This window comes from Myotis brandtii, unplaced genomic scaffold, assembly GCF_000412655.1.
Source record: "Myotis brandtii unplaced genomic scaffold, ASM41265v1 scaffold130, whole genome shotgun sequence".
NCBI classification, from domain to species: Eukaryota; Metazoa; Chordata; class Mammalia; order Chiroptera; family Vespertilionidae; genus Myotis; species Myotis brandtii.
This window is the reverse complement of record NW_005354596.1, coordinates 294,988-310,792: the sequence shown is the minus strand read 5'-3', so window position 1 is coordinate 310,792 and position 15,805 is coordinate 294,988. Positions and strand designations below refer to the sequence as shown.

The 15,805-nt window shown below is 56.8% G+C and overlaps 3 protein-coding genes and 1 long non-coding RNA gene across 5 annotated transcripts in view; 2 read left to right on the top strand and 2 right to left on the bottom strand.

Moving 5' to 3' along the window:
• Positions 1 to 1,555, bottom strand: part of LOC106725010 — a 9,268-nt gene extending 7,713 nt beyond the window's left edge. The window contains exon 1 of the long non-coding RNA XR_001360845.1: positions 1,545 to 1,555. This is a non-coding gene — a long non-coding RNA (uncharacterized LOC106725010). The remainder of the gene's footprint in view (positions 1 to 1,544) is intronic.
• The window catches only part of C2 (complement component 2), a 10,709-nt gene extending 8,541 nt beyond the window's left edge, over positions 1 to 2,168 (top strand). The window contains exons 10-17 of one of the 2 annotated variants that reach the window (XM_014534466.1): positions 70 to 164; positions 265 to 379; positions 460 to 625; positions 711 to 787; positions 924 to 1,015; positions 1,355 to 1,481; positions 1,630 to 1,679; positions 1,821 to 2,168. In XM_014534466.1, coding sequence (XP_014389952.1) covers positions 70 to 164; positions 265 to 379; positions 460 to 625; positions 711 to 787; positions 924 to 1,015; positions 1,355 to 1,481; positions 1,630 to 1,679; positions 1,821 to 1,979 — 881 coding nt within the window. In that variant the 3' untranslated portion in view covers positions 1,980 to 2,168. Of the gene's footprint in view, positions 1 to 69; positions 165 to 264; positions 380 to 459; positions 626 to 710; positions 788 to 923; positions 1,016 to 1,154; positions 1,482 to 1,629; positions 1,680 to 1,820 lie in introns of those variants that run through there. The other variant, XM_014534465.1, reaches the window with a different exon arrangement.
• Positions 2,169 to 2,426: 258 nt separating this feature from the next.
• On the top strand, positions 2,427 to 8,681 carry CFB (complement factor B). The gene is made up of 18 exons (XM_005859851.2): positions 2,427 to 2,703; positions 2,788 to 3,021; positions 3,403 to 3,588; positions 3,717 to 3,890; positions 4,091 to 4,192; positions 4,280 to 4,416; positions 4,693 to 4,831; positions 5,135 to 5,266; positions 5,527 to 5,628; positions 5,719 to 5,856; positions 6,273 to 6,370; positions 6,479 to 6,596; positions 7,236 to 7,389; positions 7,479 to 7,555; positions 7,729 to 7,841; positions 7,923 to 8,055; positions 8,132 to 8,181; positions 8,476 to 8,681. Exons 1-18 carry the CDS (start codon positions 2,568 to 2,570, stop codon positions 8,626 to 8,628), a joined length of 2,376 nt encoding a protein of 791 aa, XP_005859913.1. The 5' UTR covers positions 2,427 to 2,567; the 3' UTR covers positions 8,629 to 8,681.
• A 138-nt stretch (positions 8,682 to 8,819) lies between these two features.
• Positions 8,820 to 15,799, bottom strand: NELFE (negative elongation factor complex member E). The gene is given in 11 exon segments (XM_005859852.2): positions 8,820 to 8,992; positions 10,445 to 10,547; positions 10,778 to 10,832; positions 10,953 to 11,097; positions 11,197 to 11,338; positions 11,340 to 11,487; positions 11,664 to 11,701; positions 11,788 to 11,862; positions 12,561 to 12,706; positions 12,785 to 12,854; positions 15,390 to 15,799. Coding segments are annotated over 11 exon segments (1,095 nt in total). The 5' UTR covers positions 15,465 to 15,799; the 3' UTR covers positions 8,820 to 8,894.
• Between the last annotated feature and the right edge of the window lie 6 nt (positions 15,800 to 15,805).

Genomic DNA, 15,805 nt, shown 5'->3' with positions numbered 1-15,805 from the left:
GGAGGCGGCTGGGAGCCTGCCCACAGTGCCCTCCCCTGTCTCCTGCCCCATCCGCTCCTCACCCCACAGATGTCTCCCAGCTCATAGACACCATATGTGGGGTGGGGAACATGTCAGCTAACGCCTCCGCCCAGGAGAGGACACCCTGGCATGTCACTATCAAGGTAGGGAAGGAGGGCCAGGGCCGGGGCCGGGGCCGGTGCCGGGACGCACAGGTGAAGCGCCGTGGGCGAGGGTCCCTGAAGACCCCCTGCTCCCCTGCAGCCCATGAGCCGGGAGACCTGCCGGGGGGCCCTCATCTCGGACCAGTGGGTCCTGACAGCTGCTCACTGCTTCCGCCACGCTGACCAGGACCGCTCCCTGTGGAGGGTCGTCGTGGGTGAGGAAGGGCCCACCCCTGTGCCAAGCCCCTGCCCCTCAGGAGCCCTGGCCCGGCCTAACCTGCCACATTGTTCCCAGGGGATCCCAGCTCCCGCTTGGGCAAGGAGTTCCAGATTGAGCAGGTGGTGATCTCCGAACACTTTGACGTCTTTGCCAAGAGGCACCAGGGCATTCGGGAGTTCTACGGAGACGACATCGCCCTGCTGAAGCTGGCCCAGAAAGTGAAGATGTCCACCCATGCCAGGTGCTGGCACCTGGGGCAGAGCTCTGGGGCGCCCTGGAGGAGGGGGCACCCAGCACGGGCCTGTGTGACCCCCGCTTCTCCCCAGGCCCATCTGCCTTCCCTGTACGGTGGGGGCCAACCTGGCCTTGCGGAGACCCCCGGGCAGCACCTGCCGGGACCACGGTGAGAGCTGGGGCTTCAGGTCGGGGGAGCTGGGGCCGGGGCTTGGGGTGAGGACATGGCTGTGCTCCGGTCCCCAAGTCAGAAGCCTGGTCCCGGGTGAAGGGGCCAGCACCAGCCTCCCCCTCCTTGCCTGTAGAGAGCGAACTTCTGAACAAGCTGAGCGTTCCTGCTCATTTTGTGGCCTTGAATGGGGACACACTGAACATTAACCTCAAGACAGGGACAGAGGTGAGCGGCTCAGGTCTGGGCTGCGGGGGCGGGTCCCCCAGAATGTCTGTCTGCCCCTGCAGTGCTGGCTGCTTTCTCCATCTGAGAGAGGCACCCCGTCGCTCATCCAGCCTTCTCTCTCGCTCCACTCCTACTGCAGTGGACAAGATGTATTGAGGTCGTTGGCCAAGACAAAACCACGTTCCCCAACCTGACAGATGTCAGCGAGGTGGTGACAGACCAGTTCCTGTGCAGTGGGATGGAGAAAGATGACACCCTGCAGTGCTGGCTGCTTTCTCCATCTGAGAGAGGCACCCCGTCGCTCATCCAGCCTTCTCTCTCGCTCCACTCCTACTGCAGTGGACAAGATGTATTGAGGTCGTTGGCCAAGACAAAACCACGTTCCCCAACCTGACAGATGTCAGCGAGGTGGTGACAGACCAGTTCCTGTGCAGTGGGATGGAGAAAGATGACAATCCCTGCAAGGGTGAGGCCCCCCCCCCCGCCCCGCATTCTTGCAGGCAGGCCCCAGGGCCCGTGGCCAGCACACGGCCAGGACCCAGGACGGCGCACTGCCCTGCTGATGCGAGCAGAGCAGCGCGAGTCAGCGCATCGCCTGCCCCTTCTTTCTGCAGGAGAATCTGGAGGAGCGGTTTTCCTTGAGCGGAGATTCAGGTTTTTTCAGGTGAGAGAGGGGGAAGCTCGTGGGGACTGGGTGACAGGATCTGGGCCTCGCGGGGGGACAGGGAGGCCTTTGCAGGAGCCAGGAGGACGGGCTTGGAGCTGGGGCTGTGGCCGCCTCCTGTCCATGCTCTCTCTCTTCCAGGTGGGCCTCGTGAGCTGGGGTCTCAACAACCCGCTCCGTTGCAACAAATTACCTAGAGGCAAGGTCCTCCCGCTCCGCGACTTTCACATCAGCCTCTTCCGCCTGCAGCCCTGGCTGAGGCAGCACCTGGAGGGCGTCCTGAACTTCCTGCCCCTCTAGTCACGCCCATGGCCCCTTTGCTGTCCTCTCCCACGTCCTTCCTCTGCATTTCTGCCTTCAGACCCCCGACCCTCCTCACTCCTCACCCGGGCAGCGCCCACCACCCTCGGCTGTACCGACTCACTCTCCTTTCGCTTTCACGTGGAATTTCCCAGTTTTGGACATTAATAAAAATCGGATTTTCACATAGTCTGTGCCTCTGCCTGGGGGCGGGGAAGGCAGGAGTGATTCCAGGAACCGCAGGAGCAGGTCAGAGACCTTGCTGGACAAACAGGGACTCTGCTCCGCACTGGTCAACAGGGGGGCGGTCTGGGCTCTTTGGGGAGGATCTGTGGCGAGGGGAGCTGCTGAAGGGACAGTCCTGGATCCTGGGCAGCAAAGGGTGGGGCTTGCAGTTTCTATTTCCTTGACTGGCAGCTCAGTGGGGCTCTCCCTCTTGGACATTCCGGAAAGTGATGTGGGAAGGGCGGGCAGGGCGAGCGGCAGGTGCCAGCACTCCGATTGCATAAAAGGCTGGAGGTGTGGGGGGCAGGGGACGGGAGTGCGCCCTGGCCCAGGTCTGCAGTCTCAGCCTGGACGCTGAGCTAAATGGCCATGCAGCACCAGCCGGGGAAGGCCGCGCGGCCTCCAGCGCCAGCCCCTCGCCCGCCTCCCCGGGCCCCGCGGAGCAGCCCCTGCCCCTGGCTCTGCCTCGTAGCCCTGGTCCTGGGCCTCTTGCCTGGAGGTAAGCCAGGGTCACTGCCCCCTCCTGCTGCCCAGCATCCCTCCTGGGCCTGGCAGGCCAGGCTTTACCAGCCTGTCTTTTTAGGTGTGGGCACCACGCCAGTGTCCGTGGCTGAGCCCCAAAGACCCTGCTCTCTGGAGGGAGTAGAGATCAAAGGCGGCTCCTTCCAGCTTCTCAAGGAGGGCCAGGCGCTGGAGTACCTGTGTCCCCCTGGCTTCTACCCGTACCCCGTGCCGACTCGCACCTGCAGATCCACGGGGTCCTGGAGCGCCCTGCAGACCAAAGACCAAAAGATTGTCAAGAAGGCGGAATGCAGAGGTTGGAGGGCAGGGAGGGTGGCACGGCCAGCAGAGGGTTGGAGCAGGGCGGCCGAGGTCCCGACGAGGCTGATCCGTGTGAGGCCAGGCGGGCTGAAAGTTGGGCTGAGCAGGTGTAGGAGCTGCCCCGGGCTGGAGGGGGGAAGGCGGAAGGAGGGAGGAGGAGGGAACCAGGCGGCCCTGCAGCGGGCAGAACCCTCAGGAGCGGGAGGGAAGAGTGGGGGGCCTCCCGGGGGCTGAGGGGCCCTCCAGGGGTGGGGGAGACGCTGCTCCTGTGGGACCGAGAGGTGCTCGCTCTCAGTGACAGGGGCCTTGAGGCCGGGAGGGAGGCTCCAAAGGGCAGCCTGCCCCTCGCAGTGACTTCTACTTGTCCCTCCCCCAGCAATCCGCTGTCCACGACCACAGGACTTTGAGAATGGGGAGTACTGGCCCCGGGCTTCCTACTACAATCTGAGTGACGAGATCTCGTTCCAGTGTTATGATGGCTACACTCTCCGGGGCTCTGCCAATCGCACCTGCCAAGTGACTGGTCGGTGGGATGGGCAAACAGCCATCTGTGACAATGGAGGTGAGAAGATGGCTCCCCCACGGTGGCCTGTCCCCGCCGGTGCCGCAGCCTGAGGAACCCTGGTCACTCCTGGGCGCTGCCTTGCCCGCCGGGCCTCGGGCCTCACTCGTGGTCTCATGCCTCTGCAGCGGGGTACTGCCCCAACCCAGGCATCCCCATTGGCACAAGGAAGGTGGGCAGCCAGTACCGCCTTGAAGACAGCGTCACCTACTACTGCAGCCGGGGACTCACCCTGCGCGGCTCCCAGCGGCGAACCTGCCAGGAAGGTGGCTCTTGGAGTGGAACAGAGCCTTCTTGCCAAGGTGACCCTTGACCCATGCCCGCCCTCAGGTCAGGTCTGGCTCTCGGCCTCAAGTCCCCGTGCCCGGGCACTGCCTCCTTCTGTGCCAAACGTCCCTGTACAACTTACCGCTGAGCCCTTCCCACTCTGGAAACCCACCGCCCGCGTCTGGCCCCTGTGCTGCGGGCCCTCCCAGACATCTGACCTGCTCTCCTCTCCCAGACTCCTTCATGTACGACACCCCTGCGGAGGTGGCCGAAGCCTTCCTGTCTTCCCTGACAGAGAAGATAGAGGGCGCGGACGCTGAGGATGGGCACAGCCCAGGTGTGAAGGCGGAGTGGGAGGTGGGGTGGGAGTCGGGAGGGCAGGGGGTTGGGGGGCAGGGAGCCTGAGTGTCTGTGGGGCGCGCAGGTGAACAACAGAAGAGGAGGATTGTCCTGGACCCCTCGGGCTCCATGAACATCTACCTGGTGCTGGATGGATCCGACAGCATCGGGGCGCGCAACTTCACCGGCGCCAAGAATTGCCTGAAAGCCTTCATTGAGAAGGTGGAGCCCCTCCTTCAATGCGGGGACCCTGAACGGCCCTCACGGCCCTCACAGGACTAGCTCCCTGGTTGGCAGCCCCTCTGAGCCCCAGGGTTTCGGAAAATCCTCAGGTCCTAGCCCATCCTCCTTCCCCTTCACTTGAAGCAGTTTCTTCACCTGTAACCCAGACGCCCCTGAAAACCCCAGTGACCAGTCGGCCCTTGAGTCTCTTACCAGGACCTTCCCCGTCCCAGCTAAGTATTCTCCTTGCAATGCTATTACCCTTGATTCCCTCAGGTGGCAAGTTACGGGGTGAATCCAAAATACGCTCTAGTGACCTATGCCACCGACACCAACATTTTGATTAGAGTGTCCGACGCAGAGAGCAGCAATGCAGCCTGGGTCACAGAGAAGCTCGACAAAATCAGCTACGAAGGTCAGAAGTCATGGTGGGAAGTTCACTCCCTTTGGGGTCAGAGAGGTCAAAGGTTCAGGGGTGCTGTGTGAGACCGCCTGGGGACAGGGAGGACCACTGTGTAGGGCATGGTTGACAGCAGGGTCCTCGGAGAACACAGGTTAGTGGGAACCTGTTAGGGGCCGAGAGAGTCACTTTGCAAAGGGAAGTCAGTGGGATGACCATCAACTAAAAAAGTTGAACCATGTGGGATGTCGTGACAGGCCTCGGGGTTGAAGGGTGGCTTGGAAGACTGGGAGGTGGCAACCTCTTTCCTGCCCACAGATCACAAACTGAAGACGGGGACGAACACCAAGAAGGCCCTGCTGGCAGTGTACAACATGATGGGCTGGGCGGGGGACACCCCTCCCAAGGGCTGGAACCACACCCGCCACGTCATCATCCTCATGACTGACGGTCAGAAGGGCTCCCTCCTGCCCGACTCCCCACCCCTCACTCGTGTGTGGCCCTCCAGTCCACATGTAACATTAGGCTCATGGTGGGGGCCCCAAGCAGCAACAGGCCGGAACCATGTTGATCTTTTCTGTGACATTTTACAAGGAGGGACTCTGTGATCTGTCACTTCCAAACCTGCCTACCCAGCCACGTGCCACTCGGTGAGCCATCTGTCTGTCTGGACCCTCCTTGCCTCCCCTCACGGTCCGTCTCTTCCGTAGGCCAGCACAACATGGGCGGAGACCCGGTCCCTGTCATCCACGACATCCGGTCTTTGCTGGACATTGGCAGAGATCGCAAAAACCCAAGGGAAGACTACCTGGGTGAGTTTCATTGCCCAGGACCCAGCAGCCTGCTTTCCCAGCTCCTGCCCCTCCCAGGCATGGACCCTCACCCTCCCTTGTCTCCCTCAGATGTCTACGTGTTTGGGGTTGGGCCTCTGGTGAACCAAGAGAACATCAATGCTTTGGCTTCCAAGAAAGATAAAGAGCAACATGTGTTCAAAGTCAAGGACATGGACAACCTGGAGAATGTTTTCTACGAAATGATTGGTAGGCAGATGTCAGGAAGCCCGCTCTCCCAGGCCCTCCTTTCCGCTCCGCCCGAAGCCCTGGCTGCCTGGAAGGCCTCTCCTTGGCTCCACCGTAGTGTCGATTGCTTCCTGGCACTGTCCACTTAGAACCAGAGCTCCCAGAGGCCTTTCTGCAGCCCCGTTTTACAGATGAGGCCAAGAGACGGCAAACTAGTGAGCTGGGCCTAAAACCAGCCAAGTCTCCGATCTCAGTCTCAAATTCTTTCCCCTGTACCAGTGACTTCATGTCTTCAGTACAAGTAAACGCATGCCCTTGCCTCTCCTTTCTCCTCATGGGCCTCGGCTCCCATGGACATGGAGGCGTCCCTCCCCAAAGGTGCTGCCATTGGGATGAAGCGCCCCAGCTTTCAGCGCCCGCCCTTCCTTTGTTTCTAGAGGAAAGCGAGACTCTGGGTCTTTGCGGCATGGTCTGGGAGCACAAGGATGCTACCGATTACCACAGGCAACCGTGGCAGGCCAAGATCTCAGTCACCGTAAGCATGGCGTCCTGGGGGGAGGGCAGGGTGAAGTGGGAGTAGGGCACGGGCAGGGCCCATGCTAGGATTCAGTTGGTGAAAGAGCTTCCCCTCCGCCATTACCAGCGCCCTCCTAACGCACATGAGAACTGCATGGGGGCTGTGGTGTCCCCGTACTTTGTGCTGACAGCGGCACACTGCTTCACAGTGGAGGACCAGCTACACTCGATCAAGGTCAACGTGGGTAAGGATGATGCAGTGGATCAATTCTGAGCTCCACCCTCCAGCTAACACCTCCCACTTCCAGCTCAGTCCACTCACTCTCAATGTAGCTGATTCCTTTACACCAGGGGCGGGGAACATCTGGCCCATGGGCCATATAAGGCCCGCAAAATCATTTGGTCTGGCCCTGCCAAGGCATTAGAGAGGAGTTAAATATTTGACCAAAGATAGCAAGCTGTTTTTTGTGTTAATCTTCCCCTGAGGACATTTTTTCCACTGATTTTTTAAGACAGAGTGAAAGGGAAGGGGAGAGACAGAGAAACATTGATGTGAGACACATCAATTGGTTGCCTCCCAGGGGCTGGGGATCAAGCCTGCAACCAAGGTACATGCCCTTGACCGGAATCCAACCTAGGACCCTTCAATTCACAGGCCAGTGCTCCACCCACTGAGCCAAACCAGCTAAGGCCTAGCATGCTAATTTTTAATTTGATAATTTTGTATGGCCCATGGACGATGTTATAAATACCCCAATGGCCCTCAGCAGAGAAAGACCCCGCCCCTGCTTTCTATGCTGAAGCAGAGGGAAGGCCCCGAGCCAGAGGCAGGAGGCTGCCCGGAGAAGTGGGTGGCCCAGAGGTCCCCTCTCCTCTGACCGTAGGAGGAAAGAAGCAGGACTTGCACATAGAACAAGTTCTATTTCACCCCAAGTACAACATCAATGGGAAAAAAGCAGAAGGAATTCCGGAATTTTATGACTATGACGTGGCCCTGATCAAGCTCAAGGAGAAGCTGCAGTACAGCAAGACTCTCAGGTCAGGCGTCGGGCTCCCCGAGAGACTGAAAGGTGGGGCTGGAGGCCTGGGGTGCAGTTTGCCATCCGCTCCCTACCTCTCCTGAACAGGCCCATCTGTCTCCCTTGCACTGCGGCCACAAATCAAGCTTTGAGGCTTCCACCGTCAACCAGTTGCCAGAAACAGAGTAAGACATGTTCAGGGAGAGGAGCACTAGGGTGAGAGTCCAAGAGACAAGTGGGGCGTGAGGGACGCTGAGGAGGCGCCTGCCTGAGCCCAGCTCCTAGGGAGGGGCTGAGGGAGCTGCGGAGACGGTGGGGAGAGGAGTGCTGAAATGACCCAGTCCGTCCATCTGTCCAGTGGAAGAGCTGCTCCCGGCAAAGGACGTCAAAGCGCTGTTTGTGTCTGAGTTACTCAAGGACGGGAAGAAGATGCTGACTCGGAAGGAGGTCTACATCAAGAATGGGGATAAGGTGAGCAATGTGGGACCCTAAGGAGGTTCTCGACCCAGACTCTCCGAGCGAGCTGGTTCATCCCTCCCTTCCCGCCCACAGAAAGCCGCGTGTGAGAGAGATGCTCAGAAGGCCCCAGGCTATGGTAAAGTCAAGGACATCTCTGAGGTGGTCACCCCCAGGTTCCTTTGCACTGGAGGGGTGGATCCCTATGCTGACCCCAACACTTGCAAAGGTGAGAAAAGGCTCTTTGGTGGAGCTGCAAGTTCCCGAGGCCCAGGAGGTTCGCTGCAGCTTCTCCTCCCCTGTAGGTGATTCTGGTGGCCCCCTGATTATTCACAAGAGGAGTCGCTTCATTCAAGTAAGTCCCTCCTTTCCCAGCCGGGGGAGACGCCAAGTGGTCAGCACGGGCCCCAAAGCAGGAAAGGCCAACAGCTGTGGCTAGAAAGGGGAGGGCAGAGCCGCCTCGCCTTAGGACTACCCCTGAACTGAGGGCTCAGGACCACGGTGTGGCCTGGCTGCTGCGGAGGACGGGACTGAGGGGGTTCCTAGTCTATTTCTCCCAGGTCAGTGCAGGTGCAATGGGAGCAGCTGTGCTTCCTGAGGTGCAGGAGAAATTCTACCAGATGACCCATGGCACCCCGCGCCCCTGCAGGTTGGTGTGATCAGCTGGGGAGTCGTGGATGTCTGCAAAGACAAGAGACTGCAGCACCAGGTGCCTGCTCACGCCCGAGACTTTCACATCAACCTCTTCCAAGTGCTGCCCTGGCTCAAGGAGAAACTCCGTGACGAGGATTCTTTTCTATAGGGGTTTCCTGCTGGGAAGGGGTACGGGATCCAATTAAAAGAGCTGTGACAACACCTGTGTTCAACATCCTTTGGGGTAAGGGAGTGGGGAAGGTGCACTGGCCATCTTGCCACAAATGAGATAAAATCTAACAGTCGTTGTAAAAGGCTCAACCCAATCCCCAGTGCTGAGAAACCAGAGGCTGAGGGAGATGTGTGAGCTTCCACCTCGGTGCTTTACTGAGACCAGTGTCGGGGCAGGCGGGGCACAGCAGTTCACTCCGCCACCTAGAAGCCATCCACAAGGTTTTCCTTGTAGACATCGTCATTGTAGACAATCTGGGTCCTTTTGTCCCGATGGCAGCCCTTAGGACTGTTCTGGACGGCTAGGGAGGGAGGAAAGGATTAGTTAAGGCCTGAAGGAGAGCATTGGTGAGACCCCAGATGGAGTCTGACCCCACTCCTGGCCTCTGGTTCCTGGAAGCTGTTCTATGCTGCCCTCTGGTGGCCGGGACGGCCTGTCTCCCAGTGGCTGCCAAACCATCACAACACCCCAGCCAGCAGTGAGTGGTATGCTGTTATCACATGGGGATACTGTTAACAAATGGTTGGTTCTTAGAAAAACAGCAAATGTTATTATTGACACATCTGAATGGTGCTTACTACAGCTTTGAGTCAATACATCAAAAATTAAAAACTATCCTGGCCCAGTGTGCTCAGTGGTTGAGCGTTGACCTATGAACCAGGAGGTCACAGTTTGATTCCTGGTCAGGGCACACGCCTGGGTTGCGGGCTTGATCTCCAGTGCAGGACGTGCAGGAGGCAGCCAATCAGTGATTCTCTCTCATCATTGATGTTTCCATCTCTCTCCCTCTCCCTTCCTCTATGAAATTAATATTTTTTAAAAAGTTAAAAATGAGAAAATCTCTATAGCCCTTTGTTGACATGCTGGTCTTTTCTGAGCCCTTCCTTTCATCTGGAAGGTCACTCTTGCTCTGAACCCCTGTTCTGCCCCACTCCTTTGCCAGGAAAATCTATTTCTGCTAAAATGAGAAGTGCTACTCGCCCGACAGAACTCACTCTGGGGGTAGCTGTGGCCGGAGCATTCTCCCTTGAGCCTCGAGCTTTCCTTCCCTTCCTTGTTCCTCCCTGTACCCAGTGCGTCCCTCTCCTCACCCCATCGCCAAGGATTCCATCCCAGCCACTCTGGGGCTAGTGAACCCCCGACAGCAGCTCCCAGTCTTTGGGGTCTCTGTACTCTGGCAATGCTGACATGCCCTTTCTCAAAGCGGGTGGCCTCTGGCTTCAATGGCCTTGACCCTTCCTGCTGTCTCCGTTGCTGCATCAACCCCGGCCTAACATGTCAGGAGGGCTGGGACGAGCGGGGCACGGGGAACAGAGCCCTGCTTCCACCATATTCTCTGAATATTACCCAAGCCCAGTCCTGGGCCATTTTTTTCTCCAGAAGTCAGTCTCCCCAATGAGACTATCATTTTGTAGCCACCCCGAGATACAGAGACAGGTGACAATCTGTCTTCATTTCTCACCTCGTGCCTGAGTTCCAGTTCCTATTCCAAAACCAACTACACTTCACCTCAAAATGAACAAGGCCACGAGATGCTCATCTTCCTCATGAACCTGACCCTGCTCCAGTTACAGTTATTTTCAACCATTTTCTCTTCTTTCTCCTACTTCCAACTGACAGAGGGTCTGACCACTCTCCTTCCCATCCCCACAGCCCCCCACACACCCAGGCCTCCAGGGAACCCAGGACCTGCAGGGGAACAAGAAGAAGGGGTGAGCGGTGGTGTCAGGATGAGGAAGAACCTTGTTCTTACCGAGGGAGCCCCACACAGACTTGCCAGTGGCGGCATCCAGCATGGGCTGTTTGCGGGCAATGCTGACCTTGAGCTGCACGGACTCCACCTGCGTCCCGTTGAGCTGGGGCAGAGGAGGGAGGGGCAGAGGATGGGGAAACATTACAGACAAACCAAAGGAGAATTTCCACGAGCTGCCATCCTAGCAGTGGCCTGAGCCGGGATCTGAGAACATAGGTTTGCTGTGAGTGGGGAGGGGCTCTCAGGAGGTAATGATGGCCTCCGGCTCTCAGTACGTTAGAGAAAACACGAGGATGGCAGGAGGGTGGGAGGAACGGATCTGGGAAGTCCCACCTCAGCAACGGCCTGATCTGCTGACTCCATCTTTTCATAGGTGACGAAGGCACAACTGGATGAGAGGAGACAGGGTCAGTAGAGTGACGCGGGCTCTTCTTAATGCAGCCGAGCCCGATGCTACAGGCTGCTGGGGACGGGCTGGCCGAGGCCGCACACCCAACGTCCTCCTTACTTTCTGGGTGGGTCCATGGAGAGGTCAATGATGTTTCCGAAGGGGGAGAAGGCCCCACGGAGGAGGGTGGGCGTCATGTCTTCCCCATACACGTAGAGAGTGTTCCCCTTCCGAGGGGCCCGGCGTTCAGGGAACGAGTCCGACCCTGTGGGATCACAGACGTACCCTGGGTCACCCTCCACGTTAGCTGGAGCCACCTCCATCCTCGCTGAGGCTACTTTCCCCACTAGCCACGCCCACTCACTGCGGAAAGGGCCTTCTCGGTCTCGGTCTCGCTCCCGGTCCCGGTCTCGGTCCCGGTCTCTGTCTCGCTCCCGGTCCCGTTCTCTGTCCCGGTCCCGTTCTCTGTCCCGGTTCCGCTCACGACTGCGGTCCCGGCTGCGGCTTTCGGGGAGGGGAGACTGAGGAGCGGGCGTTACCACGTTCTTCGTAGCCCCATTCAAAGCTTCGAGGAGGGCCATCACCAGCCCCTGGGCCCTCTGCCTCCTCCCCTTCTGGCCCCAGGTCCCGAAGTCGGTCACTGGAAGAAACAAAGCTAGGGGAGGCAGACAGTGAGGATCAAAGGGGGCCTTTACCTTGTCTTTAAAGACCCTGTAGAGACTCAACACTTGCTCTGGAGCCCAGCTCCTCCCGCTCCAGCCCCATACCTCCCAAGGACCAGGCAGCCCCCCTCCACCCACCAGGACCCAGTCCTATTTCTAACTTGCTAACCTCTCGTACAGAGATTTCCTTTGGGGACGTCTGGACGACTGAAAAAGAGACCAAGTTTCAGTTAGGAGGACCCCTAGTTTCAGGCATGTGGGTCCCTCAGGGACAGAGGAGTGGGAGCCGTTACCTCCTGCAGATCGTCATCCGCAGATATGCTCCTCTGGAACGGCTGGAAAGTGGGGACCGGCCCCTTCTCAGGGTCCTGGAAGGAGGTAGAGACCTACCTCAGAGTGTGAGCGGGAGGTGGCCAACCATGCGACAGAGGAGAGGGGATTCCTCTTCCCTCACCCCTTCTCGCCTTCTGCTGGCCTTTTTTCCTTTTAATTCCTTTGTGTTTTTCTTTCTTTTTTTAAAAATATATTTCATTGATTTCTTACAGAGAGGAAGGGACGAGGATAGAGAGTTAGAAACATCGATGAAAGAGAAACATCGATCAGCTGCCTCCTGCACACCCCCTACTGGGAATGTGCCTGCAACCAAGGTACATGCCCTTGATCGGAATCGAACCTGGGACCCTTCAGTCCGCAGGCCGATGCTCTATCCACTGAGCCAAACTGGTTAGGGCTGTACTTTTCTTATTTGATTATGTGGTATTTCAAAATAAGTGACCCTGATATACCCGTAAAGTACTTAGTTTATCTCAACATTTCTTGAATCTGCTAACATTTCAGCCGGCTCACCTCCTGAGAACAACATAAGCCAAGAGCTCTCACACATGGACTGGAGCCAGACTGTGCAAAGTGCAGAACTCAGGAGTCACCCACTGTCTTCGCTCGGAGTGGCAGACCATTTGCCCAGGATCGAGCAGGCATTCCTTTCCCCCTCAACCTGCCTCCATTCCAGCGTAGAGGGATGCCCCTGAGTTAAGGGTCCCTGGACTAGCTTTCTGCTTGTGCTTACTTTTAACTTTCCCTCTAGGGTTCGAGAACGCTTGAAGCCCGAGTTCTTGGTCTCAGCCTTGATGGCACTGATGGCTCCTGACTTCACCAGCTGCTTCGCCTGCTCCGTTGCGGTGGCTGTGTCCACCACGGGCTGCTCTGACAGAGCTGGAGTGGGGAGGGAGAGGCGTTATGGCAGCCAGGAGGGAGAAGAGCCAGCCCTGTGCTCCGTTTCCCGTCACTCACAGCGTTTCACGCCGCCTTGGCTGGCTATGCTGCTGCTACTTTGCTTCTTCAGAGCCAGCAATGCCTTTTTCTGGGAATAAGAATGAGAAGAGAGGAGTTGGTGAGGGCCACCCTGACCAGATCCTTTCCCAAGGCCCCTGCCACATCACTCCAGGGGCTCCCTTTCTCAAAGAAAACAACGCAAATGGTGCTCCTGGAGTGGCTCGCTGAGGCAGCCCTAGACCATCTGCCGTGCCAGCGACACCTAAGCCACCCGAACCACGGTATCCAGTGACTTCCCAAAGTATCAAGTTTCTGAAGGTGAAGACGAGGAATTCAATCGTGGACCAGAGCTCCCGGGTATAAGCTGCAAGTACGCATAGGCCAGTGTTCGGCAAACGCATTAGTCAACAGAGCCAAATATCAACAGTACTTCTTCAAATAGACTCGCCCAGGCCGAAAACCGACTTCTGCGCATGGGCCACGAAGTTTCAATCACACTGTACGTGCACGCCCGCACGTGGTATTTTGTGGAAGAGCCACATTCAAGGGGCCAAAGAGCCGCATGTGGCTCGCGAGCCCGTTTGCCGACCACTGGCATAGGCCTACATGCCTTTCTTGGGGGCTTCACCCACCCATCTTCTGCGTACTTAACAAGAACACGCCTTTCATTACTTTATAGCAGGGACATGCAAAAGTATGAGACACAGTTCCTCCTGTGCAAGAAGCTTACAATCTCAAAAATAGAATGTCTGGACTAAATTGTCAAGAATGTTTATAAGAGATGCAAACTGCTCGAGAGCAAGTAAAATTTTCTGATGTCCAATGGCTATTAAACTGGACCCTGGGTAAAATCTGTACAACAGAGATGGAGAAAAAGAGCATTTTACACAAAGAAAACAGTGTGAAAAAAATGCAGATATAAGAAGGCTTTGGGAATGCATGTTTTGGGACTAGTGAATAGTTCTATTTTACTAAAAAGGGATACCAACTTAAGATTTTATTCCACAGACAATGTGAAACTACTTAAGGATTCTGAGAAAAAGGACAGTCTTGTGTTCCCAATGGATCATTTTAATAACAGTGAAGAAAACTGTTAAAAACACACACTAAGAAACGTGTTTAGAGACCATTACAACAGTCTACGTCAGGGGTCCTCAAACTTTTTAAACAGGGGGCCAGTTCACTGTCCCTCAGACTGTTGGAGGGCCGGACTATAGTTTAAAAAAAACTATGAACAAATTCCTATGCACACTGCACATATCTTATTTTGAAGTAAAAAAACAAAACGGGAACAAATACAATATTTGTATTTGCATGTGGCCCACGGGCCGTAGTTTGAGGACCCCTGGTCTACGTGAACATCAGCAAAGACCTGATGATTTATGGAATATGCAGGAAAAAAGAAATTATTTTCAAGAAAGAATCAAGGAGCCTGGCTGGTGTGGCTCAGTGGTTGGGCATTGACCTATGAACCTGGAGGTCATGATTCCATTCTCAGTCAGGGCACATGCCCAGGTTGCTGGCTCAATCCCCAGTAGGGGGTGTGCAGGAGGTAACAGATCAATGATTCCCTCTCATCACTGATGTCCCCACTTCTCTCACTCTCCCTTCCTTTCTGAAATTAAAAAAAAAATATATATATATATACATACACACACACACACACACACACACACACACACACTAGAGGCCCAGTGCATGAATTCATGCACCAGTGGGGTCCCTCGGCTGGCCTGTAGGATCGGGCTGAAACTGGCTCTCGGACATCCCCTGAGGGGTCCCAGATTGCGAGAGGGTGCAGGCCAGGCCGAGGGACTCCACTGGTGCACGATTGAGGCCTGGGAGGGACGCGAGAGGTTGGCCAGCTGGGGAGGGACCGCGGGAGGGCTCCAGGGCGTGTCTGGCCCATCTCGCTCTGTCCAGATCAGCTGGACCCCAGCAACAAGTTAACCTACTGGTCAGAGCATCTGCCCCCTGGTGGTCAGTGCACATCATAGTAACTGGTTGACCGGTTGAGAGTCTGCCTCCTGGTGGTCACTGCATGTCATAGTGAGTGGTTTAGCGACCTTAGCATATCATTAGCATATTATGCTTTGATTGGCTGAACGGCTGACTGGACACTTAGCATATTAGGCTTTTATTATATAGGATATTAAAAAAGACAGCAATTGTTTGGCTATGCAAATGGAAAAGTCAGAGATGAGATTTAAAAAAATTGATTTGAGAGAAACACTGGTGTGCTGCCCCCCTTACTGATTTGATTCTTGTCTGTGCCCTGACCCGGGACTGAACCTGCAACCTTGTGTGTCCGGACGATGTTCTAACCGGCCAGGGCAGAGCTGAAATGTGTGATTCCAAACACTCGGAAGAACTGAATGTGGTCGGTCCGTATTTGGAAGATGAAGAAATGGAACGAGGTTAGGCTCCGAGGAAGATGATGGCTTTTATTTTGGGTAGGTTAGGGGTATCAGTGAGACCAGACGGAAATGGGAAAACTACACTGGGGAGCGCCAGCTTCAGGAGGATGAAAGCCGCGGGGAAGGGAGGCAGCTCCAGGGCAGGCTGATAGGACAGACTGGCCCGCTCCGAGCCACACCGCGGGCGGCCCGCCACACCCCCTCACCTTTTTCTTCAGTTTGTTGAATTTCTTCTGCAGAGCCTCCTCCTCCTCGCTCAGTCCGGGGGGTATCACCAACATGGTGGCTCCTGGTTCAGGGGCGGGGCCAAGACATCTTTCTCCACCGGCACTGACTGCTGGGGTCGCCTCTCCCAGCCCTGGCTTAGGCTCGGGGGCCCAGCACCCCGCCTCGCTAGGATTCACGGACAGCAGCCCAGCGGCACCACGTGGACCGGGAGAAACACCCTCCGTCGCCGAGACGCTGGCACCAGAGCCCCCCTACCCCACGGGTCAGCATGGCCACCGCGGGGTCCCAACTGCAGAGGCGGCGGCGGAACCCGCGCAGCGCCCTCGGAACACCGGAAAAGGGAAGAAGGAAGGAGCTCGGAAAAGGGCGCAGGGTGCGGAGGAGGGCGCCTTAC

Coding starts and splice junctions, on each gene's coding strand:
- CFB (XM_005859851.2), top strand. CDS start 2,568: ATGGCCATGCAGCACCAGCCGGGGAAGGCCGCGCGGCCTCCAGCGCCA. Junction 3,022..3,402: donor CAAGAAGGCGGAATGCAGAG/GTTGGAGGGCAG, acceptor TCCCTCCCCCAG/CAATCCGCTGTCCACGACCA. Junction 7,390..7,478: donor CAGTACAGCAAGACTCTCAG/GTCAGGCGTCGG, acceptor TCTCCTGAACAG/GCCCATCTGTCTCCCTTGCA.